This window comes from Leptonotus elevatus, chromosome 18, assembly GCF_054856555.1.
Source record: "Leptonotus elevatus isolate MCC_2025b chromosome 18, RoL_Lele_1.0, whole genome shotgun sequence".
Lineage (NCBI taxonomy): Eukaryota > Metazoa > Chordata > Actinopteri > Syngnathiformes > Syngnathidae > Leptonotus > Leptonotus elevatus.
In genome coordinates, this window is record NC_141256.1 from 9,901,004 (window position 1) to 9,926,431 (window position 25,428).

Consider the following 25,428-nt stretch of genomic DNA (forward strand, 5'->3'; position numbering starts at 1 on the left):
TTCACAGCTATGTTGTTAGTTTGGAGGCGTGTACATCAATGTGGGCGGGAAAAAATATATATTTTAGAAATAATAAACACTAATTGATCAAATCAGCTACCCTGGAAAGTTCTGTTGCTTGACAATAATACCAAATCAACCAACACAGTGCTCACGCAACATATTTGTACAAACAAGCACCTGCTGTGTTTGGATTCGCTTCATATATTTTTTTCCCTACACGCTGAAGTACGCCTTTTGCGTCGTGATCTTCTAGTGCAGCACCAGCTTCCCGTGAGTCACCGCGACAACGGCGTGTAAAGGGCTTAGCGCGAGGTAGGAGGGGATGAGAAGCACCCCTGATGTTTAAGCCGCCTCTGCGCCCCGGCACATGTGTGCGTGCGCCCCTAATCGCTCTTGCTTTGTGTGTGCGCGTGTGCACGACGTCACGACTACTACGACGCATCCTCTGGTACGCCCACTGAAAATGAAGCTAATCTGATGCGAGGGAAATGGGGCAGGGAAAGCAGCAGCTCAGATCCACCGCCGGCTTCCTGTTAGCATCTGAAGCTCAGGCTTTTTGTGTGTGTTATGGTAAAAGCCGGAAAAAGTTCACATTTTGGTAGAAGTCAAACCTTGAGGACAAGTTCACAAAGGAAATGAACAAAGAAACCCAAAACCCTTCATGCTTATTTTACAGCTTGGGTCCTGGATGCTTTTTTTTTTGTGAGTTATGATGCAAAATTTTCAAAATGAGTTTCATCGTTTTTGGTGAGTCAAGCATGCAAACATCCTCCACTCATATGAAATGACAAAAGTAATTTGACGTTGACCCTGCTTCAAATTTCATAACAGTCAGACAAAATCTCTGACGAGTCCGTCTTTGAAGGATGCCTGGAAATGGCCAAAATGTCCGCTTCAAACCAAAATGGCAGAGTTCATGTTAGCTTTATCATATTAGCATGAGTCTACTCAAGATAGACATGCTTATCAAAATTCATGTTGCAACGTGAAACTGGCTTCTTTGAAAAGTAGCTATTACCAGCCTAATAACTTAGCGGCCTAGCCGCTAATGCTGGGAACAGGTGCTGCATTCCATCATGTCAGCATAATTAAACTGGGTTTTTTTTAAGCGTCCTTAATTAGCATTTGAACAGAAATGTAAACATTTTAACTTGAACTCGGCTCCGACTTCCAATCGGGAAGACGAGTCAAGACAGCCGCCGTGCCACCTTGCACTGCCACGAACTTCAAAATAAAAGCACACCAAGGTATTGATGTCCTTGTATTAATCTATTTGAGAACATTTTCTTTTGAGTCGGCCTTCTCACTGGTGCGTTACCGTCATGCATAGCTTTGCTACAGCTGGCTTGACTGTCTTCCCAACCATGCACACCAAATAAATGGGTACTCGAGGCAGAAAAAAAAATGCTTGACATTTTTTTAATTACTCAAATGCTCGTTTTACCCGTAATTGTACCGTTTATAAGGGGGGGGGGGGGGGGGATTCAACAACGACTTGTGTGACTTGTAGCATGTAGTGTAAATCCAGCTTGATGATTGCTTGTTCATTCATTGCAAGTGATGATTGATTTCATACTTGTCCCAAAGCCAAAAGAATTGAAATTCTGTCCCCTAATGAATTTCAATTCACTCAGTTCTCAGACTAGAATGGCTGAACTGAAACGGAATGCACTCCCTTTGTTATCGGCCTGCCACCATCCTTCCTTTTACTTATTGTGGTTACCGAAGCTTTTTCCCCCTCTCGTAGACCATCGTGCGGGGGAACCGACCCCCTAAAGATGCGTCCATCAACGGCCTGCTGGAGGAGTTTGACAACATCTCAGTGACGCGCTCCAATTCACTGCGCAAGGAGAGTCCGCCGGGCGCGCACCAGGCAGGCGCCGGATCCAGGCCCTCGGCAGGCGGCCGTCCCGGCGGGCCCGAGGAGAACGGCTTCGGCCACTACTACTCGCGCTACTCTTGCGACCTCGATGCCTCCGGCAGCCGGGACTACGCTCTGGACAAGCCGAGCTTCTCCGCCGACGGCGAATGGGCCGTGGGGCGGCATTACCGCTTCCCCAAGCACAACGGCCACTCGCACCACATCCGCAGCCCCTTCTACCCGGACGCCATGCCCCAAAAGTCGGACTACGGCAAACTCCCGCCGGACTATCACGCCTACCTGGAGAGCAAGGGGCGCTCCACGGACGAGGTGGCTTCCACGGTGGGGAGCGGGGTGGGCTCCAGCGGCTACTACCGGGCGTCGGTGGGCGGCTCGTCCAGTCAGGACTACCGGGATACGTCGGTGGGAACCCCGTCTCGTGCCTCGCTTCACAGCGAGCAGATCAACTACCCGGACAGCGAGTGGAGCTACGGTGGCGTGCGGGACGACTATGACAAGAGGCCCAAGAGCTCGTACGTGATGCAGACCAGCCCCACGCCGGCCATCAGGCAGCGGTCCCGCTCAGGCTCCGGGCTCCAGGAGCCTAATGTCCCTTATGCGGCTGGTGGGCCCTTCAAGAACCCTGCCCAGGCCCACCCGTACAGCTCCTACACGTACCCACGCCTGTCTGAGAGCCTCGGCGCTTCACAGACCATCAACAAGGTAATCACCTTGTGTTTATTCATATGTTTGCAGTGGGGAATATTTTGATCGTTAGCATGCTCGATAGTGGCTTGCACGTAAGACTTAATTGTGACTGGCAACCACTCCAGGTGGTACTTCACATTTTGACCAAGCCAGCTGTGATTTTCTCTAGCTCACCTACCACCTTAACTCATTCAAACCCAAAAATGTGTAAATACGTTTTTTAATATTTTGCCCATCTCTCCCAAAAACGTATTTATACGTTTTGTATGTGTTTTTTTTTTTAATGCTAAAGCATACAGAAGGCTTTGATACAGCTTCTGACCTGAAAAGGTTGCTTAAAGCAACGGTAGTCATTGCCAAAAACGGACAGCAGGTGACAGCAGAGTATAAGAGATCAGCCAAAGCCATGTGAATAATGATGAAACTTAGCTACATGTTAATGTGAATTGCTGCAAAACAGAAACATACATATATACTTTTTCCTGATGAAAGAAGAGACTCGGATCTTTCTTTTGGTGGGTTCCATGTTTTTATAGCAATAGGACACAAAATTCTGTGGACTTTGCAAAATCTGTCAAAATCCAGTAAAACAGCTGGGAGCGAAGGGGGTTGCTCCAGTGAAAATAACTGGGAGTGAATGAGTTAATTAGGACAAGCATTATTAAAAAAAAAAAAAAATGTAATCGATGATCGCTGCACTTAAACTACAAGTGTACCTATTGAAGTGTCCAGTGAGCTCCCTATTTGGTTTCTTTGTACACTCACTCTTTGTTTAAATAATAGTTTGTCCAGGCTCCCTGCCGACATTAATGGACATCTTTTCGATCCTTCTCTGCAGTCGAATCAATTAGCGCTTTAAAGCATCGAGCGCACGGCCGTGACATACCGAACACGAGGAGAGCGGACAGAAAGTGAAGTCGAAGTTGAACAAAGGAAGAGGGCAGGCGAGGTATACGACAAAAAGAATAAAGAGACATCCCAGAGCAAGACTACATTCAAGTAATAATATGCTGCATTTTAATGGGGTTGTTATGTAAGAGCACAATGAGGAACATGCGCCAAAAAGAAGGAACAATATATTGGGTAGAAATATGAAATGATTTAATGTAGCTCTTCCTTAGATTTCATAAATGTAAATTGTTTTACTGTATTGTCGGAGAGCTTATTCAAAGTTGAAAGTTCCACAAGAATGTGAAAAATTCTAAAAGCATTTTTTATAAAAAAAAATATAAAAAAAATCTTGCAGGAAGGGGGGAAAAATATTTATTTATATGAAAATAAAAAATAACTTAATTTAAATGCCGAGTCCATGCTGGCTGTCAAGTCAGACTTAAAACAAAACAAAAATATTTTTTAATTGCCCTTCCGTGCTATTCCACCTTTCTGCGCTTGCTTACGGCCAACGACGAGACGCTAAAGTCTGATGCCCCGGTCCATAAGGTCTACAAAGTCAAACTTTGGTGAAGGAAATAAAAAGATTGCCTCCACACAGTCACAGCCAACACAGTGTGCTGTAACTTCAGGTTGCAATGGCGTCGGAGCAATTTTTCATTTAATACGTTTTTATTTCATTTTGACTTCTATTTTTAATGAGTTTTGAGCTTGTTTTTAATTTATTTTTCAATTGCTTTGTTTTTAGTTTAATTTTCTTACATATGGCATGTGTTTAAAAAAAAAAAAGTATTATGTAATAAAGTTAATGACCTTGCCAGCAATACAGAAATAAATATATTGAAAAGAAGCCCTGAAAGCTCATATAAGAAATTAATTGATAAACAATAAAATATAATTTTTTTTCGACAATTATAGTTAGATTTATAAGCAAAAAAATATATTTTATAATTTTTTTTAAGGTCTCAAATTTTTATTTTGTTCACAAAAAAAATTCTCAATTTTATTTTATTTTTTTCGTTTTCGTTAACTATAATAATCTTGCTCTGAATAACCCTGACATGACCGAAGTTGCTTGAGTTTTTCTCAGGTAATGGACTGCTGTCGGACTCCAGTGTGTGTCATTTGACGCAATTTTAGCCCCCCCCCCCCCCCAAAAAAAAACTGGAATTGCTGAAAACGTGCAAAGTATGTTGTACTCAGTCAGATGTGTAGGTTAAAAGCGGTTTTCACAATTATTTTTAAACTTACTTTTAACTTGAATGTATTTACAAACAAATCTCTGAAATCACTTTTCAGGTTCTTTAAAAGTGTTCTTAAAACTATACGGACACGCTAATAAAAGTTGTCCGTTGTCAGTTAACTAATCTCGATGATGTGACTGTACTTATGCGCCATCCCACTTCGGATGAGGATTTCCTGTTACAAACTGAGGCCAACTGCGGCATAGCGCTTGTACTGTCCCTTTTGGAGCGCTTGCAGTGCGGGCAGGAGGTAGCGATGCAGTCAACCTGCAACGGGAGGCGGGGGCTCGGTCCTTATGCTCGCTCTTCCTTGCTCCATTAAGGCTGCCGCGCAGCGTGATGGCATCTGCGGCACTACCACCGTACCGTACCTCCTTCTCCTCCTCCTCCTCCTCCTCCTCCACGCAGCCACGAGTCCAGCAGGTTTGCTGATGTGGATCCCAGGGCGCCTTGATGAAAAAGCATTTAACCTGCACGCTTCACTAAATAGATGCTCGTAGGGAGAAAAAGAAAACGTAGAATGCAAGCGATGCAGGATTGGACTGCAGTCGGAGTAGTAAGAGGAGAAGGTCGTTTTCTCATTTGTTTGCTAAACCAGGGGTGGGCAGAATTGTGCTAAATGGCCACGTTTGAGTTTTAAAATGGAGGTATCGGCCAGGTGATGGTGAAAAAGGAAAGCTTGTATGAAAAATATGGACAAATAGTTTAGTTTCAATATACTTTACGTGCATTCATTATATTAGATACAATACAGTCAGCAATTATTTACAAGAATCTATATTTTTAAATGTACTGTATGAGTACAAATTTGTATTTTACTTTTTAATATCCAGTCAATTATCACTTCAGAAAAAAACTGTTCATACAATTAACACCAATTATTATCTGTATAAATTAATAATTTTCTTTTTTTTAATTATTGGAATCAATGAAGTAAAATAATATTAATGTATATTTTGCTAATATTTGGTCATCATTTACAAAAATTAAGTAACTATTTCATGAATTATAAATAATATAATACATTGTCATTAATTTTATTATGTAGAATTGATTTATATTTCTTCAATTGTAAATTAATTTACCGATTATTTTAGTAAAATAATTAAAAAAATAGTTAAGTGTAAGTTTTTGTTAATGATTTAAAAAAAATCAATGGGCCAATTGTTATGAATAAATAAATAAATAAAATATGTAATTATTTAAAAAATATTTAGTAAAATATTTTAAAGATAAAAATGTAAACTAACGGACACAATTAAAAACAATAAAAAATAAGCTAAATTTAAAAAAGAATAGACACATTTTAATGAACCAATTTTAGGGAGAAAACCCCCGAATGAATGGAGCAAAATGATCACGCTCTTAAAAGTGTGCCATAAATACCTGGCGGTCATTTCCATGCGGCCATACCTGCATGTGGCCCGCGGTCTGTACTTTGCTCATCCCTGCGCTAACCGCTAAGCTCCAAAATCATGGCAATTCTTCTCATAACAAACCCCCTTTGCCTTTTCTCGTGTGTGTAACCAACGCAGCCCCACGCCAGCTTTATTTATCCCCTTTCTCGCACAATAATAAACACACACTGCCCTCTCTCTTTTCTCCCCCTTTTCTCTGCAGCAGCTCTCAGTGACAAATTGATGTTGCGGCACTTTTTCCCCTCTCCCTTTTGCAGCCTTAGCATAAAAGCGGGCTCGACCGTGTTCCGCCGCCGAATTCAATTTCACACTTGAGTTAGGTTGTTGATTACCCTGCCAAACTCAGATTAATGCGCGTTTAACCAACATGGATCAGGAGACCCCCTTTGGCTGACAGCCAGCCAGGCAATGATACAGTGGGAGTGGGTGTGTGGGGGGGGGGGGGTCTCGGCGTGGACCACCCCCTCCTCACGCTGCAGAGTGATTGATTATAAGAGTTCACACCATGTAATTATACACCATCCCAACACGTCAGGAATGATCCGCCTCCTCTTCCTGTCCTTTCCGTGTGTGTGTGTGTGTGTGTGTGTGTGTACTAGTAATATGGTAGCAGATAGGGGAGTTATTAGTTGAGTTCCTTCTTGACACTTGTGTTGTTTTCCAGGAACGCTCAGTTGTGCCCTGTGCATGTTTAATCAGCCAAAAGTGTCACGCCCACGAGAAAATGCCAATAAAGGTGGTCTACATATACTAACTCCAAAACTAACCTTAATGCATATTTAGTGCTTTACCTCTCACAGTCATGCTTCAATGTATTCCATTTACTGTTTTTTTATAATTCACTTATATGAATTACTGAAATTGCCGCATGACCTCCTGCAGGGTGACTATGAGCGTCCATCGCGGGACGGCAGCCCCCACGCGACGGCCGGCGACACCTACCCCCGCGGGCCCCTCAAGCTACCTCAGAACCACGCCAAGCCCCCCGGCTACCCGCCCGTGCACCTGCCCTATCCGCCCATCTTTCACCATTACAAGCCGTCGCCCTACCACCACCCGCCCTCCCAGCCCAGCCCGCCGTACACCCCGCAGGTAAGCTAGCAACATACCGGCACATATTCAAGGTGTTCTTATTTCATTTTTTATTCTATTGTAGTTCACTATTTTATTTTTGGGTCGATTTTATGAACGTGTACAGTTGTGCTTGAAAGTTTACATAGCCTTGGGGTATTTAAACTTTTGAACACAACTGCAAATGTATAAAAATGAATCGTCTTTTTTTGACACAAAAATGCTATGAATCGTCACCAAAATTCACACGCACATCTATACTCATGTTAAGTTCAACCTCTAAAAATATCAAAACAATTGCCACAGCATTTTGGATTTTATGGGCATTAAGCTTTTAGATTTAAGATGTTATTGTATTTTATTATTTATCTACTTCACTTCTTGTTGTATTTCTGTTATTTTGTATTTTTTCCCCCCCAATTTAAAATTGTTTTTTTGATTAATTTATTTTAAAATGTTTTATTCTATTTTCATAGTATTGGTTTTTCTGTAGCTAAAATAAATCAACTGTTAGTTTTAGTATTTTTTTTATAATCATAGTTTGTTTTTCTTTTATATTTTTTGTTTATTTTAGTATTTACTTAACTGCGTGCGATACATATATATATATATATTTGTTTTTTTGTTTTGTTTTTTGTTTAGTACTTATTGATTAAAATTGTATTTATGTTGTATTGTTTTTAGGAGTATTTTTTGTATTTTCCTTTAATATTTTATTTTATTTTGTATATTATTGTTTTGATTTGGTTCTGTATTTTGAACTAATTTATTTAGTATTTTACATTTATTATTATTTATTTATCTATATCATTAATATATATTTTTATTATATTATACTATTTATTTTGTGTTAATATTTTTAGCATACCTTGCATTTTAAAAACACATTTTTAGTATTTATTTTTTCCTATAGCAACTGTATGTTCTTTTTCTCTCTCAATGTTTCCCCCTGCAGGGGGCGTACTCCCAGCCATCGTCACCCTACATCCCCCCGGGGGCTTACCCTCCTCCCTCGTGGGGGTCCAGCTCCGACACTCAGCCCTCCAGGGTGTCCCACGAGCAGTTCCGAGCCGCGCTGCAACTAGTGGTCAACCCAGGTAACTAACTAGTGCTTGTGATTCGCAAACTTTTTTCTCCAACTACCACCATAATGGCCAACAGTAACTGATTCACTACCATAAATTCATTTGAACTATTTCTATTAGTTAATTTTTTTTCTCCACTTTTGTTAACAAGAGTATGAAAACCAAAAAATTAATTAAAAATTTCATTTAGAATTGTGATTACACATTTTAATCGCCTGATGCCCCTAATTTTTAATAATCTTTTTTTAATTAGGCGATCAAAATTTGTAATTGTAATTAATTGCATGACTTCGCTAGTTAACTCACGATTAATCACAAATTTTACATCTGTTCTAAATGTACAATAAAAAAAACATTATAGGCTTTCATACTCTTGTTAACAGAAGTGAAAAAATGTTAAACTAATAGAAATAGTTCTAATGAATTTTTGACGTCTTTAACCGTCAATGGCAGTGAATGTGTTCAAATTTATGTTGGCGTAAGTGTTCATAAAAATGTTTTTTCGTTGTAACCCACTGTAGCATTGTGCACAGGACCAGCCATTGGTACCGTATCTGTAAAAATGAAAAAAATTAATTAATAATAATAAATAAATAAAAAACGTGTTATAAGTACAGCCCTACTAATAAATCATACAGTTGATTTATATATATATATATATATATATATATATATATATTATTTTTTTTAAAATAATTTTTGTGTATTTTATTGTTTTGTGTGGACTGTCTCATCAGGCGACCCCCGCGAGTACCTGGACAGTTTCATCAAAATTGGCGAGGGCTCCACGGGCATCGTGTGCATCGCCAGCGAGAAGCACAGCGGGAAGCAGGTGGCCGTCAAGAAGATGGACCTGAGGAAGCAGCAGCGGAGGGAGCTGCTCTTCAATGAGGTGCCAATACCGCAACGTGCCCATTATCTATCACAAGCTGCTTTTAGTTTTAGTTACCTCCACCAGGGCTATTTGTCATAGAAATATATGTGACATAAACTGTGTATATATAATACTATACATAATATATGTAATGTGCAACAGAAGGCAGCAGATGGAGGAGAACTGTTGTCATATTTGCACACATGTTCGGATTTACTCTATCAGGCAGTATCGCACTGTACGCGTGTGTACGTGTGTGTGTGTTTTCTCTGCGTGCGTACGTCGGAGGGTGTTGATTCTGGTGCTAATTAGTTTCATTGTAATCCTCTTAATCCGCGCATGTAATCCTGTTACGGTTAAAACTCCAGAATGTGTTCACAGCGAGATAGCCATTTCAATGAAGAGCTAATATGAAATGACGCGTTTCTTTATATGTGCTGCATATGCTCGTGTGTAGGTGGTGATCATGAGGGACTACCACCACGAGAACGTAGTGGACATGTACAATAGCTACCTGGTCGGAGACGAGCTGTGGGTGGTTATGGAGTTCCTGGAGGGAGGGGCGCTCACCGACATCGTCACACACACCAGGTGAGGGACTCTAAACGCACGTATTGGAGACAGCAGATGTGCTCTCAAACACTACTGAGAGCCGCTTGAGCAGGTTGTGATGCTAAGATAAGAAACTGACACCAATGTAACATTTATACCCAGCTGTATAAACGACACCAACAGAGGTGCCAGATCCAGAATGTGAAAAACCCTGCCACAGTTTGGCTTTAGCCTCAGGTGCTAGTTAGTTAGCTAGCTCGCTAGCTAGCTCCCATGCTAGCAAGCTAGGTGGCAAATCCAGGTCCAGAAAGTAAAAACCCTGCCAGTTTGGCTTTAGCCCCTAAAGCTAGCTAGCTAATTTAGTTCATACTGATCACTTGTATAAAAAAATAAAAAAAGCACAACTTTAATCCCTTATTCTGTCAGTGTAATCAGAAGTGGCAAATCCAGGTTCAGAAAGTAAAAATCCTGCCACTGTTTGACTTGAGTCCCTAGAGATAGCTAGCTAGGGAGCAAATAAGGGATTAAAGTTGTGCTTTTTTTAAATTGTATTTTATTTTATTTTTTTACAAGTGATCAGTATGAACTAAATACAGTAGCAAACAATTTTAAGATTGGAGTCTTAGTATGTGTAGTTAATTGTAAAATGTGCCTGGAGTGTGAATCCAAATGGCTACACAGATGGAATATGTAATGGTGGGGGGTTTGAGGTGGTCTCACTTAAAGTAGAGGACATGTGAACGGTGGAAGAACATGACACAGATGGTCTGTAATGAAGTTTTTCCAAACACTTGAGACTCTTTTTTTTTTTTTTAACTCACCAACTTTCCCCTAATTGTCTCTCTGTGTTAATGAGTTTCCACGCTGATTGTTTTTGGTGCTTTAATTCCAATCATTTGTGTGGATTGTCGGCGCGTGCTAATAACAAGATTGGCTGAGGAACAGCCTGCTTGCACTATGTTCCCTCATAAAGGATTACAAAAGCACTTTGTTCAATTCAACCCAGCTGCACATCATTCAAGGGAGCTTATGTGATCATTTTGGCCTCAAATAACACAAAGTTGTCATGACAACCATACGAGTGCTACTTAAAGCCTTTATAGGAAACTCACAAAAATGCTTCTAAGACTGAGTTAGCACCAAAACACATCTACTTTAGATGAGCACCAAAACAGAGTTAGCTTAGCACCAAAGCAGAGTTAGCATAACTACGCACATACATTTGAGTTAGATTAGTTTACAAAGGCTACATTTTTTTAGCCTAATGTTAGCAATGAGGCCATTGTCTTATGTAAGCACCAAACAAAGAATTATCATAGCACAAAGACAGAGTATTACCACTAATTCATTTAGCTTAGCTTTAATGGCAGTCTTATTTTAGCTCCAAGACAGTTTAATTTAACATGAATACCAAGTAATCTTAGTTTTGGACCAGTACAGACTTAGCTTAGATAAGCACAAAGACGGAGCTATCTTAGCTTAGCACAAAAACTTGACTTATATTATTTTAGAACAACAAAATGATTTAACTCAGGCTAGCTTAGTTTAGCATCAAGAAATTTGTCTTCAGTATTAGTAAGCACAAATACTTGCGTTAGATGAAATTTGCACAAAAACACAATTGTGTTTTATCTTTAAAGTCGAGGTAATCTGCGTTTTAAAGAGTGTAACGTGGGTGGTTTTCGTGTTGTTTGTGTTAGCGGGGCTATAATTGTCCTTCACTTGACAAGCTTACAAGATCATTAACATGTTTTTTTTTTTTTTTTACGGTTATGATGAAAAACAATTTTCTGTTTCAATGATCCTCATCTTTATGTGTGCGCACACACACACACACACACACACACACACACACATTGACTGTTCATTATCAGAAGGCTCATTTGTCTTATTGCACTGTCAGCGCAAACGCGCGTGACACTTTGTCGACTTCCGACAGCGTGTAGTCAACACGCATCATTGTGCGCCTGTCTGGTTAGCCTGGATGATGCGTTCGCCTCCTGACGAGCATAACTTTATGCTCGTGGTGACATTTGCAGTAATAGCTCGACACGCACACACAAATTCCACACAAAGGTTCACTACAAAAAAGTTTAATAATACACACATAAGGCGCCAGCTGGCCATGTGTGTGCGTGTGTTCATTGAAGCTGTAAATGTGTCCTGTTTGCGCGCCTGAACATCCATCTGGGACCTCCTGCTCCGCACATCACAACCTCCATCTTTTTTTTCTTATATTTCATGGCAATTTCAAATCCTATCATAAAGTACTACTGTATATGACGAGCGTGCGTGCGTGCGTGCGTGCGACAGGATGAACGAGGAGCAGATCGCCACGGTGTGCTTGTCAGTGCTGCGTGCCCTGTGCTACCTTCACACGCAAGGCGTCATCCACCGAGACATCAAAAGTGATTCCATCCTGCTCACCAGCGACGGACGGGTAAACGCGCACACGCACGCCCCACTACTATCTTGACAAAAATGTACACCGGGCACATCGAAAGGCTGTCGAGATAGATCTCAGCCAATCAGAAGGCTGGATATTGAACCGTATGGCTAAAAATGCTAAATGCTAACTAGATGAGGTTTGTTATCAAAAACATGTGACTTATTGTACAAAAGACGATAAAAAAAAAAAAATCTTTAAAATTCACAATTTTAAGATTTTACAAAATTATTGAAGCTAACTCAAGGTCATAAATGGCTAATATGTCAGATTAGCGGCTCCCTCGCCACAAACGAATCGTCTTCTTGATGTGTGCGTGCAGATCAAGCTGTCCGACTTTGGCTTCTGTGCCCAAGTTTCCAAAGAGGTGCCCAAGAGGAAGTCGCTGGTTGGGACGCCATATTGGATGGCGCCGGAAGTCATCTCCAGACTGCCTTATGGGACAGAGGTGACACACAGACACACACCTTTTCGTTTGGGCTTTATAGTGATCCATTTTTAAGGGTTTTTACAGAATACTTATTGTAATACCTTCACAGGTGGGAAAGGTGAGCCATTTCACCGATTCACTTTTCAACCATTTATTCAAAGCCTTAACAACTGTAAAACATACACGCTAACATTAGAGCTGCTGTTGGCCACAACTCACGCTCACACGCAGGCCCCGCCTCTTAAAGGTACACATACAGTAACCGCTATACATTTTTCATCATTATCTTTACAATGTGTCTAAAAGTGCATTTTTTTAAGTTTAAATCTGTTAAAAAATGTTCACCGTATATTATATAAAAATTCTAGGCACACTTAGGTATGATGATGATGATGATGATGATGATGATGATGATGATGATGATGATGATGTGTGTGTGTGTGTGTGTGTGTGTAGGTGGACGTGTGGTCGCTGGGCATCATGGTGATCGAAATGGTGGACGGCGAGCCCCCGTACTTCAACGAGCCCCCCCTGCAAGCCATGAGGAGGATACGTGACAACCTGCCCCCGCGGCTAAAAGAGTCGCACAAGGTGAGCGTGAGCTAGCCTAGCCAAATGCTAATTATTATTTATGTCCAAAAACGTTGTCGGTGTTCCAGTAGCTAAATGCGCACCGCTAGCAAACCTTGCTAATTTCTGTATTGTTTGGTTGAGCATGTTGGAGTTTGCACATGTTCCCAAGTGATATTTTTTCGTGTCGTACATGTTAGTAGAGGGGCTAAAATGTGTGGCTAGCTTGGTTGCTAATTCTTGAACTAAATGATCATCTAAAAACACATTTAAAAACTAGTTTTAAAAATGGAAACAAAAATTATCAAATTGAAAAACATAGACAATAAGTAGAATAAAATTATAGAAATACTATGATCCTTGTAATGGAATATAATCTAACAAAATTTTTAATCAAAAAATAAAATCGCAAAAACAAAATGTAAGTGGATTAATACAAATAGTACATGAAAATAATATAAAATGTATGATATGATAGAGAAATAAAAAGCATGTAATCTTAATAATATGAAATAAATAATGTAAATGTAAAGAAAAAATCAAATAAAGAAAAATTGTAAAAAATAAAAATAAAAATAAAAAATAAAATTTAAATGTAAAAAAAAAATGAAATGAATAAATACAGAATACAAATGTATTTTTTTTTTAAAATAGAAGCAACTATGTAAAAATAAAGATTACAAATATAAAAAGAAAAAAATATTGACTGTTTAAAAAATAAATAATTAATCCAAAAAGATAAAGGTAATGAAAATACTTTTTGAAAATTTCTAAATAACATTAAAAAAAGTAAAACAAAAACAAAAAGGTGTTAAAATATTAAAAATATGAAAATAAATCATGAAATTACAAGGTGAAGTGTAACAATCAGGTTAGAAATATACATAAAAACCAAATAATAAAAATCTGCCCCCAAAAAAAAAAAAAAGACAGTTTTATCAGCTGATTGGCGTTTGTGTGTGCGTAGGTGTCATCGGTGCTGCGCTCCTTCCTGGACCTGATGCTGGTACGCGAGCCGTCGCAGCGAGCCACCGCGCAGGAGCTCCTCCAGCATCCCTTCCTCAAACTGTCGGGACCGCCGTCCTGCATCGTGCCCCTCATGAGACATTACCGCCACCGCTGAACACACACACACACAAAACGCTCACCTCTCGTAACCGTGACGTAGATTAGCTACCCCCCCCCCCCCCTTCACACACGCACACACAACTACGAGGAAACTAAGGAACTCTGAAGTGGACTCCGGGTGTTGTAAGACACCTTCAAGGACCCGAGCGGACCCCGAGAGCGTGGGCGGGGCCGCAGAAAAAATCTCCCCCTGCACATGTATTTTAAGAGCAACTTGTAAGATTAAGTGTACAGTTTTGATAACTTTGAGTATTTGATGGTGTGGTAGCCATTGTGATATGAGCAGTATTCAATAGACTTTCCTACTCTTTATAACTCTTTTTTTTCATTAACAAATACACACAAACATATACAGTGTATATATATATAAATATACACACACACACAAATATACACTTAATACAATATATATACAAATACTGTATATATACTGTATATGTAGAAAAATATATTTACACACACATACAACCACATGAAATATTCCAAATAATCCCACTTGAACCCAACTGTTACTTCAAAAAAAACTAAATATATTTATTATTACTATTTATCTTTGTAGACAGAACTTCCATTAAACGTTGGGTAAAAAAAGGGTAATGTCAGACATTTTCTATGAGCTTTTTAAAGTATTTATTTATTTATTGCGATTCATTTTTTGTCTAGTGTGGCCTTTTTTTTCTCATTTTATTTATGTTTAAATGATTGAAAATGAAACGTGACGGTCGACAGGGATCTACTCAAATACACTCAAATGCAATGAAACGGCGACTTCGCTTTGTGTTTTTGTGTCAACACATTCAAATAAACATTTATTTAATATATTCATTTATGAATAAGATTACAAATACATCATAAATTAGAATCGATATTTTAATATGAATTTGTGAAACTTGCGGTTAAAAATACATGAATAAAAATATCACTTTATATTTTTAAACAAAAGGTGTACACATTTACACACATTTTTTTTTATATACGAGTTATATGACGTACCAAAAAACACAATTTTTTTTTAGGTGTAGTAACATGATTGGCTTGTACTTTGTACGATGCAATGCAACTAATAATGTTAATATCAATGAAGTCAAGTCAGCATTTTATGATTTGAGTGTAATCTTTCGCAATTGCAGGGAGCCAATGAAGCCAATGGGTGTCCGCTTAATGCACTTATTGTAGCAAACACACTGAAGGAATCAAGAAGAGGAAGGAAAAAAAACACATACTTTTTTTTTTTTTTTACACAGAGGTTATTAAATGGGGAGGAAAAAAACATGAATATGGTTCATTGTCATTGTCATGAAATCATCTGGTATACAAGTGTCAAATTTGCTGGCATCCATTTTGACCCATCAGTCACTGTGATATGTAAATACGAGTGCGTGCGTGTGCGTGCGTGTTGTACAGTGCCACAGCATGTCTGTGAAGATGCTTTCAATTAAAACAAACTTCCATAAGAACATTGTCTTTTTGCATGTCTCACTTTTTTTTTTTTTATTCCAAGGTCTCTCCTCTCCATCATCTTCACTTTTTGTCCTCTCATCATCTGCTAAAAAAAAAAAAAAAGTCCAAAGCAGCCCAGAGCCAAGAAACAAATGGAGAGGGAGGAGGTGTTGTAATTTATGGTCTTATTTGTCTTTGTGTGCTGCGAGTGCTTTGCGGCGTAATGGGATATTGATTGAGGTGGGACAGCAGAGGAGCTTCTCTCTTTCTTTCGGCCATCGACGACACGTCACTAAATAAAACACCGACACTGGCACACTGGAAATAAATTAGATGCTTTGTTTTGTTTTTTTATTTTCTAAATGTTTTACAGAAAGGACTAAAAATTTTATATTTTGATATTGATATGGTGTATTTGGCGCTCACCATTAAAAAATTTTTTTTTTATATACATACATGGTTGTTTAAAAAAAACGCCTTCCAATACATGATCTTAAAAAAAAAAAAAAAATAGTTACTATACATGGTCATTAAAAAACAAAACAAAAAAAAGGCCTTACAATACATGGTCGTTATAAAAATAAAAAAAAAAGCTCTACTATGCATGGTGGTTTGAAAAGAAAAAAAGCCTCACAATACATGGTCGTAAAATAAAAAATAAATAAAACCTTACAATACAGTGTCGTTAAAAAAAAACAAAAAAAAAACCTTACCATAGATGGTCGTTTAAAAAATAAAAGAAAAAAGCCTCAATACATGGTCGTAAAATAAAAATGCCTTACTATACTATACTATACTATATGGTGGATAATAAAAACAATTTTTTTTAAACGCCTTATCATACATGGTCATTGAAATTTTTTTTTTTTTTTTAAATAAAATAAATACCTTGCCATATATGGTAGTTTAAAAAAAACGCCTTAAAATATATGGTCGTTTAGAAAAAATAAAACCTTACAATACATGGTCTTTAAAAACAAAAAAAACAAAAAACGCCTTACAATATATGGTCGTTTAAAAAAAAAATTTAAATAAAAAACACCTTACTATACATGGTCGTTTTAAAAAAAACAAAAAACGCCTTACCATACATGGTTGTTTAAAATAAAATTTAAAAAAGCCTTACCATAAATGGGCGTTTAAAAAAAAAAAAGCCTTACCATACATGGTCGTTAAAAAATAAATAATAATAATAATCCTTACAATACATGGTCGTTTAAAAATAACTAAAATACACCTTACCATAGATGGTCGTTAAAAAAAAGAAAAGAAAAAAGCCTCGCAATACATGGTGGTAAAAAAAAAAGAAAAAAAAGAAAAGCCTTACCATACATGGTCGTTAAAAAAAATAAAATTAAAAACGCCTTACAATATATGGTCGTTTATAAAAAATAAAACCTTACAATACATGGTCGTTGGGAAAAAAAATTATTAAAAAAACGCCTTACCATAGATGGGCGTTTAAAAAAAAAACGCCTTACAATGCATGGTCGTTTAAAAAAAAAAAAAAAAGAACAAAACAAAAAACACCTTACATGGTCGTTTAAAAAAAAAAAATGCCTTACCATAGACGGTCATTAAAAAAAGAAAAGAAAAAAGCCTCGCAATACATGGTCGATAAAAAAATAAATAAAAGCCTTACCATAGATGGCAGTTACAAAAAATATATATATATATATATTTAAAAAAAAACCGCCTTACCATATATGGTCGTTTAAAAAAAACACAACAAAAAACAAACTCCTTACAATACAATACATGGTCGTTAATTTTTTTTTTATAAAATGCCTTACTATAAATGGCCCACTTATTAATAAGCAAGGCCACTCCCACTGGTGACACCGCCAATCATCGTGCAGAATGTGCGGACCTTGAGCGTGTGCACATCACACATGCACACAACCCAAAACAGGGCGAAACCACCAAAGGTTCTATGGGGCAGATGCCACGGACTTCCTACTTCCAGGTTTTACACATCAGCGCCGTTTCCGGCCACTGCTGGCTGCGTTTCAACACTTGCACCCCTTCACTTTCTTTGGGCCCAAAGGCTACAATGGGGCCAACACAATTGCGGTGAAAATGTGCTATTATACTGGTGGGCTTTTATTTTGAAGGTCTGACTTCTGACAGGATGTGTTAAACTGATGGCCCCTGGTGAATCATTAATACTAGAAGTACACAAAAAACGAAATCGAACATAACCAGACATAATAGGAACATAAATTGCCCAAACGACTTCAGCTGGATGTAATAAAAAACACTGCTTTGAATTTAGATGACAAAATCAATAGTTCATCTGTGCACCGACTCCATCATCAGTCTCTTTGACAACAATGCCTGCAAGACAACAGTGAGGGCGCGGGGAGGATGGAATAACCCACAAAACAACAACGAGTGTTTTCAGCAGAGGTTTTTATGCATAGTTTTTCAGGAAAATAACATCTGACACATTTTTTAGTTTGATTAGGCTTGCTTCCTTTTGTGTTTGTTACACACACATACATACACACGCGCGCGCGCGCGCGCAGACTCCAAAAGCAACAAGAAATGACGACACGAGACGACTTTGAGCAGCGAGGAAACGACGACAAAATGTTGAAGAATGCGGTTCGGAAACACTCCTTTATCCACTATAAAGTGCCCTATTAAAAAAAATCGTTTTAGTGATGATTCTAATACATTGAAGACACTAAACTTACTTAATACATGTTTGAACAGCACTATAAAATGGCAGACGGAGTATTTGGAGCACTCTGTAGCGGATAGGAAGCGATTCCCAACACAATCATTGATATTAGTAAAGGAGGAAAATGATGTCACTTAAAAAGACAGGCGTCATGGAAAGCTGTTTGAACATTTATTCCAAATTCTTGCTAGCCAACTACATGTCAATTCGTAAACAACTACCAAAGAAGCGCTAAATACGTAGGTTTCCATCCACATCATTTTGTTCGAATTTTCAAGAATTGCGAAAAAGAAACTGAATTGAAACGCCAGAAATTGGAAAACATTCCCAAAATTCTCTCAATAAGTTTTTACGCTTGGAGGGGGTGTTTTTTTTAATTTTTATAAAGCGTATCGAAAAAAAGAAAAATGCGCATTTTGGCGATGGAAACAGGTTTTGCGAATAAGCGACGAGACCGGAAATACGTCGCACGTTTTGACACTGCTACGTCACACGCACGTTTGTAGTCACAATGATCGGCGGATTAAAAAGTAAGATATGTTTGGGGAGACGAATAAACACGATTCTTTTTATACTTAATTAAAGAAAAAAAACACAAATGCAATTTTAGATGGCTTTATTAACATCAGCTCTCAATGTAACGACACACTTCACTTACTTGCGGGAGGGAAGCCAACAAGACAAACTACTTCCGTTTAGTCGGTCCAAACCAACATTCCCACCTGGAACTCCCCATTGTCCCAAAGTTCCGTCACTACAACGTCATCTCGCGGCGCATATTAGCAAAAGAAGAGCGGATGGAAACGGGCATAAGTCGCATGTCCATTTTGCGCATTTTCACAAAATTTGGATGGAAACCAATGTTAACTAGGAGAATTTTAAAATGTCGCTAGCTGCGTTTCCATTACAGTTTTTCGCTCAAATAAAAGCGGTATTGTACTATTTTGATAAAGTACAATTTCGACTTGCCGGTGTTTCCATTGAAGAGTGTTTCACTTCTGTGGCGCAATTCTCGTAATGTCCCGTCTCGCGGGATCTCGCAGTTCTGTAGGAGGTGCTTATGATGTTTTACGGAAGACAGACGCCCGGAGTTGTTAATATTACTTTAAAAACATCTCCCTCCCCTCATCGGGCGGGTTCGGCCATATGGTGTTAGTGCTGTGTGTGTGCGCGCGCGCTTATAACTCGTGTTGTGGTGCGGACGGATGGATTTAAACGACGACGTGCGCCGTATGTCGCTCGTTGCCGGGGGCAACGGCCATTTCTCATGCAACGATACGGGACGTGCGTTGAACGGCGGCGTATTGGCTCCATAACTGAATCGCTTTGTGCTTAAAAAGACTTGTTATCCCCTCCGGAGGCAGGTCCGACACGAAAGCGAGTGGCCCCGTACTTCCTACTTCCTTTTCTCCGTGCTGGGCGGGGGTCACATGACTACAGGGAATGCGCAAAAAGTGTTTCCATGACACTTTTGCGAAATACTTCTATTTCAACACGTCTCAAAAACCACCTCTTGAGAGCGTAAAAACTTTTTTTGTTGGTGCGATATTTGAGTGTTTTTTTTCTAAAATCACGTGTTTTCATTACCAGCTTGATTTTGCGCAAAACTGAGGGTAATAGGAACACACCTACTTGTGGCTTAAATAGCGACACGATTATTCTACTAGTAAGCGTACTAATGCATGGACCTTAACATGGATGTCAAGGATATGGAATAAAAGTTCAAAGGGTTTTCCATTTTTTGTGCGAACATCCATGCAAGGCTGGAGACGCTCCAGGTACGGGAGCGGCGAGGAAGTCCCTCTACATGTTCTTGTACATGGAGCGGTCGCGCGGCAGCTGCGGCGGCGTGCTGCTGGCGGCGCTCAGCTTGAGGTGGAAGTGGTAGACGGTCAGCGTGATGATGATGATGAGAGCCAGGATGAAACCCAGGATGAGGGGCAGGGTCTCCTCCAGGCGCTCGCGCTGGTCCGTGATGCACTTGTAGGCTGAGTGCATGGCGAGAAAAATGTAAGAATGGCACAAAAATGATTCTGGTATATTTTTAGGAGGAAGAAGCACAGAATTTTGTTAACATTTGCTGGTAAGATAAGCTCCTAAGGTTTCAGACATACTTCAAGTAGGACATTTTTACAGCAACATTTTCCATTTCTGGTACGAAAGCTCTAAATAGTCAAGCGAGACGCACTTTTTTTAGTAAGAAATGGTACAAATTTGTGTTAGCATCTTCTGCTAATGTGAGCTCCAAATAATGCCAGAGAGACGTTTAGTAGGAAATAATATTGTTACATTTTTTTTGTATGAAAACAAAAAGTCAAGCCAGATGTTTTTTGTAAGAAATGGTACTAATGTTAGCATTTTCTGCTCCAAATAATGCTGGATACACTTATTAGTAGGAAATGGTACGAAAATAATGTTGTTGTTTTTTGGTATGAAAACAAAAAGTTAAGCCAGAAACAACACAGCAGTGTGTTAATGTTTTCTGGTAGGAAAGCTCGAAAAAGTCAATCGAGACACACTTTTAGTAAGAAATGGCACACAAATTTGTAGGAATTTTTTTTCTGGTAACGTGAGGGCCAAATTATTAAGAAATAAACTTCAAGTAGGAAATTTCTACAGAAATGTCCCCATTTTAAGGTACGGAAGCTCTGAAAAGTCAATCGAGATGCACTTTTTGTAAAAAAAAAAAGGTACAAATTTGTGTTAGCATTTTCTGGTAACGTGAGCTCCAAATAATGCCATAGACATTTATTATTAGGAAATGGTATGAAATAATGTTAATTTTTTTGGTATGAAAACAAAAAGTTAACTCAGACACTTTTTATAAGAATAGCACAAAATGGTGTCGTTTTCTGGTAGGTAAGCTCTAAAAAAACAACAAAAAAACTCATTCACCTGCCATTGACGTATATAAACGTAAAAAATATATTTGAACTATTTCTATTAGTTTAACATTTTCCCCCCACTTTTATTAACAAGAGTATGAAAACCTAGAATTTTTTTTATTTGTACATTTAGAACAGATATCAAATTTGTGAATAATCGTGAGTTAACTAGTGAAGTCATGCGATTAATTACAATGAAAAAATGTAAATGACTATATGATTGGTAAAAATGAGGGGCGTCAGGCGATTTTTTTTTAATCGTAATTAATTGCACGACTTTAATAGTTAACTCACGATTAATCACAAATTTGATATCATAAAATGAACAATAAAAAAAATCGAGGTTTTCATACTCTTGTTAACAAAAGTAGAATTTTTTTTTTTAAACTAATAGAAATAGTTCAAATGAATATTTGACGTTTATAACCGTCAATGGCAGTCAATGAGTTAAGACGCACCTTTAGTAAGAAATGGTACAAATTTGTGGGAAATCTTCCATCTACGTGAAGCGTTACACTAACAGCGGCCGGCGTTACTCACGCTCGCTGAAGACGAAGTCGGCGGCCATGTCGAAGGGTTGAATCTGGACGTCGTACATGTGGACGGTGACGCCCTTCTGGTGGTCGCTGCTGATGAGGGTCAGCGTCTGCTGGGCCGCGCACACGTACGAATGACCGGCCGGCGTCACCAACGCCGACAGGCGGTGAGTGGTCGCCGTGTGCTTGCCCGCTGATGAGGAAGGCAAAAAACATTCTCACTCATATTCACTCGGAATGAAAATGCGGCGTGACCTCGGCTTATGAGTTTTCCCAGCTACGAGCTTGCAAACTTCCAAAGTTAGCTTAGCGCTAATAACGTAAGTTATATTAAACTAAAAAGTCAAAGCTGCGTCTTGTCAATATGAGGCTTGCTCAAGTATTTTGGACAACATATGACATACATGAGCTTGGCCATGGAATCAATTCAACTCGTAAGTCAAGATGGTTTACATGGACGACGTCATTGCGAGTGGGCGTAAAGCTGCTGAGTCGCGGTCAAATAATCCGACTCACGGTTGTAGGCGTCGATGAAGTGAGAACTTTCTGACGTGTCGTACACGAACTGAACCTTACTGATCTTCCACACCTCCGCACCCTTGGCACGCAGCTCCTGACACACACACACACACGCAACAATTAGGGCCATCTTTGAAACAACATTCATAGAAAATGAATATTAAAAGCAGAAATGATATTTGAGGAAGAATACGACATTTGAAATGTGTAAAAATTAGGGGTGTCGTACTCTTGTTAACATAAAAGTGGAAACAACTTTAAACTAATAGAAATATAATTTTGTTAAAATTAAAAAAGTGTGATATTGATTTGTGTTGGTCATTTTTCTGCCACTAGATGGCATAATTTAATTTGCAAGACGGTGACAGCGCAGTGCATTTTTCTTTTCACATTAAGAGCTATCTAAATTCTGCACATTTTAAAAATCTTAAAATACAACTCGACCCCAGTCCCCACAAATATATGCATTATTATGAAATTTATTAAGATCAATTTTGCCAGTACAGGCTTTCCAAGTAAGGGGCGCTAATTATATTTATTTTTTTGCGGCGTTAAAGGAACTTTAAATTAACTCAAAATTAATCCACTAATTTTGACACCCCTAGTAAACAAATTTTCAAATAAATAAATAAATACAAAGCATTTAATTGATCTAAAAATGTACTTTTAGTCGTTTTGGGTTTGATGTTGTACATTGCCACATGGTGTTTTGTTGTGTTTTGTTGTCGTGGTTGCGTGGTACCTTGGAGAAGAAGATGCGCAGCGTGTAGGCGTCCTTCTTCCAGCTGATGTGGATCTCCGACTCGGTACTACCGCAATTGCCGTCGATCTGAGCGCTGCGAGGCAGCGTGAACGACGCCTGCTCCGTGTTCAGCTGCGCGCATGAAAAAAAAAGAAGCATCATTTCAGTGAGTCATTGGAAGTATCAAAATAATAATAATAACATATTTTTAGGCTGACGAGACAGCATTTCGCACAAATGAAAAGCCTAAAAAAAATGGCATTAAAAACGGAAATTAAAAATATAAAAAATTCTGTTCGAAAAACAATAAAAATATTAAAAACGCAATAAACATAATAGACAGATAAAAATCAGCATTTTATCTGAAATGAAAACAAAATAGACCGTTATGATGCAGTCAGCAATTACACACCTTACAGAATGAAAATAAATCAAAACATTACATATTTATTTACTCACTATATTGACTGTAATAAAAAATAGCAGTTGTTTATTTGTATTATATTATGTGCTGAATAACTGCACACTTAAAACAATCTTGTCATTAATTTAATTTCTTGTAGTATTCATTTTTATTTATTAAATTTGTTGAACTTTATGTGGTATTTATTAAAAAAATGTTGGGGGGGTGGAGTGAGAAAGGTGAGTGACGTGGGTGACAAAGCGGGGGCGGGGTCTGCTTACGTCTATCCGGTTGAGCGCCAGCACGTCGTAGGGCACCACCAGTCTGACGGCAAACTCCACCATGAGGCACGTGGTGCCGTTCTCCCGCACGGCGAAGATGGCCCGGTCCGGGTTGTCCGACAGCCCCGACAGGTTCTCCCCTTCCAGCTCGCCCAGCGACACCGACACCGACAACAGCAACGCGCCTGCACGGGAACATGAACAGTAAAAATAAAAAAATTAAAAAAGGCACAAACAGCATAAAAAAAAAAAACTGAAACTGAAATTAGATTCAATTTAAGATTAAAATGTTAGGGGAAGGAAGTATGTTCTATATATATATATATATATATATATATATATATATATATATATATATATATATATATATATAAACGAAGTTATGAAAGATTATTCGATTTAAGATTAAGCAGATTTTTTTCATATTCCTCTTGTGTTAACGCACACAATGCAGTTTAATGCAATTTCAGACAACTAAACATGCACACACACACTACACACACACTCATGAAAAGAAAAGATGCAGTCAAAATGAAGAGGTGTGCAATCTACGGCTCGTGGGCCATTTATGGCCCCCTGCATTTAACACAGAAATGCTCAGCGCATTTCATGAACTGTTTTATATTTATATATATATATATATATATATACATACATATAGTAATTAAAAAATGTTATTAAAAAAATATTAGAAATGCCGTGCAGCTACTGCAGTGTGGAGTAATGACAGATGATGACCCCCCCCCCCCCCCCCCCCCCACACACACACACACACCAGTACTCCACAAATAAAGCACAGTCAGCATAAAAAAATAAAATACAAATAACCTGAGTTGCGGAATGTTCAGTTTGTGGTCCATTTACAGCAGTCCGAATATAAATTTAATTCCATTTAAAAATAATAAAACCTATATGGAAACAATATACCATACATCACATTTCAAAATAAATTTTTACACATATATTTTTTTTTCAATAAAAAAAATTACCAAGTCACTTTTTTGTTGAAGACACACACACACACACACACACACTGCAGTTGACAACTACACACAAACAAAACACACACATCGCTCACTGACCCAGTAGAAGAAGCTGTCCGCTGTCCGTGGTGCTGAAACCCGCTCGTCCCATCTTCCAGCAGTTTCCCCCCCCACCAAAACCGCCGGAGACGCGAACCCGGAGCGACTGCCAGCACCTGAGCTGAGCGAGAAAGAGAGAAAGAAGAGGCGGGAGAAAGAGAGAGAGAGAGAGAGAGTGAGAGAGAGAGAGAGAAAGAGAGAGAGAGAGAGAGAGTTGAGGAGAGGGATGCCGCCCCTCAAATCCTCACGAATGCGCCAAAAAAAGAAGAAAAAAAAGGAAAGAAAATTCACTTGATCCAGTCCAGGTTGCAGTAAAAACTAAAGGTGACAAAGTGCGGAATTTCTTGAGTCATCGGTTGCGCGTCACTCCTCATCCCTGCAGTGGATCTCGCTCTGGCTCGGCTGCAGCGCCAGTGAGCCGTGACGGGAGACCCGCCCCCCCCCCCGAAAAAGCTGCTCACCCCCCAACCTGAGGCAGCCGAAGCCCCCGCCTCCACCCCCACACCCGCACTACAGTGCGCAGGAGCTTTTACGTGCGACTCACAGGGAGTTGCGTGGTAGTAAAGGAGAGAA

At 38.9% G+C, this 25,428-nt stretch overlaps 2 protein-coding genes across 6 annotated transcripts in view; one reads left to right on the forward strand and one right to left on the reverse strand.

Annotated features, from left to right (window-relative positions):
• Positions 1 to 15,742, forward strand: part of pak5 (p21 protein (Cdc42/Rac)-activated kinase 5) — a 54,170-nt gene extending 38,428 nt beyond the window's left edge. For all 4 annotated transcript variants that reach the window (XM_086060812.1, XM_086060813.1, XM_086060810.1 and 1 more), the window contains 9 exons: positions 1,751 to 2,587; positions 7,008 to 7,217; positions 8,152 to 8,293; positions 9,019 to 9,173; positions 9,613 to 9,746; positions 12,021 to 12,147; positions 12,476 to 12,601; positions 13,040 to 13,174; positions 14,121 to 15,742. In XM_086060812.1, coding sequence (XP_085916938.1) covers positions 1,751 to 2,587; positions 7,008 to 7,217; positions 8,152 to 8,293; positions 9,019 to 9,173; positions 9,613 to 9,746; positions 12,021 to 12,147; positions 12,476 to 12,601; positions 13,040 to 13,174; positions 14,121 to 14,276 — 2,022 coding nt within the window. In that variant the 3' untranslated portion in view covers positions 14,277 to 15,742. The remainder of the gene's footprint in view (positions 1 to 1,750; positions 2,588 to 7,007; positions 7,218 to 8,151; positions 8,294 to 9,018; positions 9,174 to 9,612; positions 9,747 to 12,020; positions 12,148 to 12,475; positions 12,602 to 13,039; positions 13,175 to 14,120) is intronic.
• A 2,374-nt stretch (positions 15,743 to 18,116) lies between these two features.
• lamp5 (lysosome associated membrane protein 5) lies at positions 18,117 to 25,284 on the reverse strand. Of its 2 annotated transcripts, XM_086061810.1 has the most exons (7): positions 25,072 to 25,284; positions 24,856 to 25,026; positions 23,774 to 23,958; positions 23,090 to 23,221; positions 22,345 to 22,441; positions 21,833 to 22,021; positions 18,117 to 20,395 (listed from the first exon to the last, which is right to left on the reverse strand). In XM_086061810.1, exons 2-7 carry the CDS (start codon positions 24,905 to 24,907, stop codon positions 20,211 to 20,213), a joined length of 840 nt encoding a protein of 279 aa, XP_085917936.1. In that variant the 5' UTR covers positions 24,908 to 25,026; positions 25,072 to 25,284; the 3' UTR covers positions 18,117 to 20,210. The 2 variants fall into 2 exon arrangements, with proteins under 2 accessions (XP_085917936.1, XP_085917935.1); XM_086061809.1 differs by having other exon boundaries at positions 24,856 to 25,284.
• Positions 25,285 to 25,428: the final 144 nt, after the last annotated feature.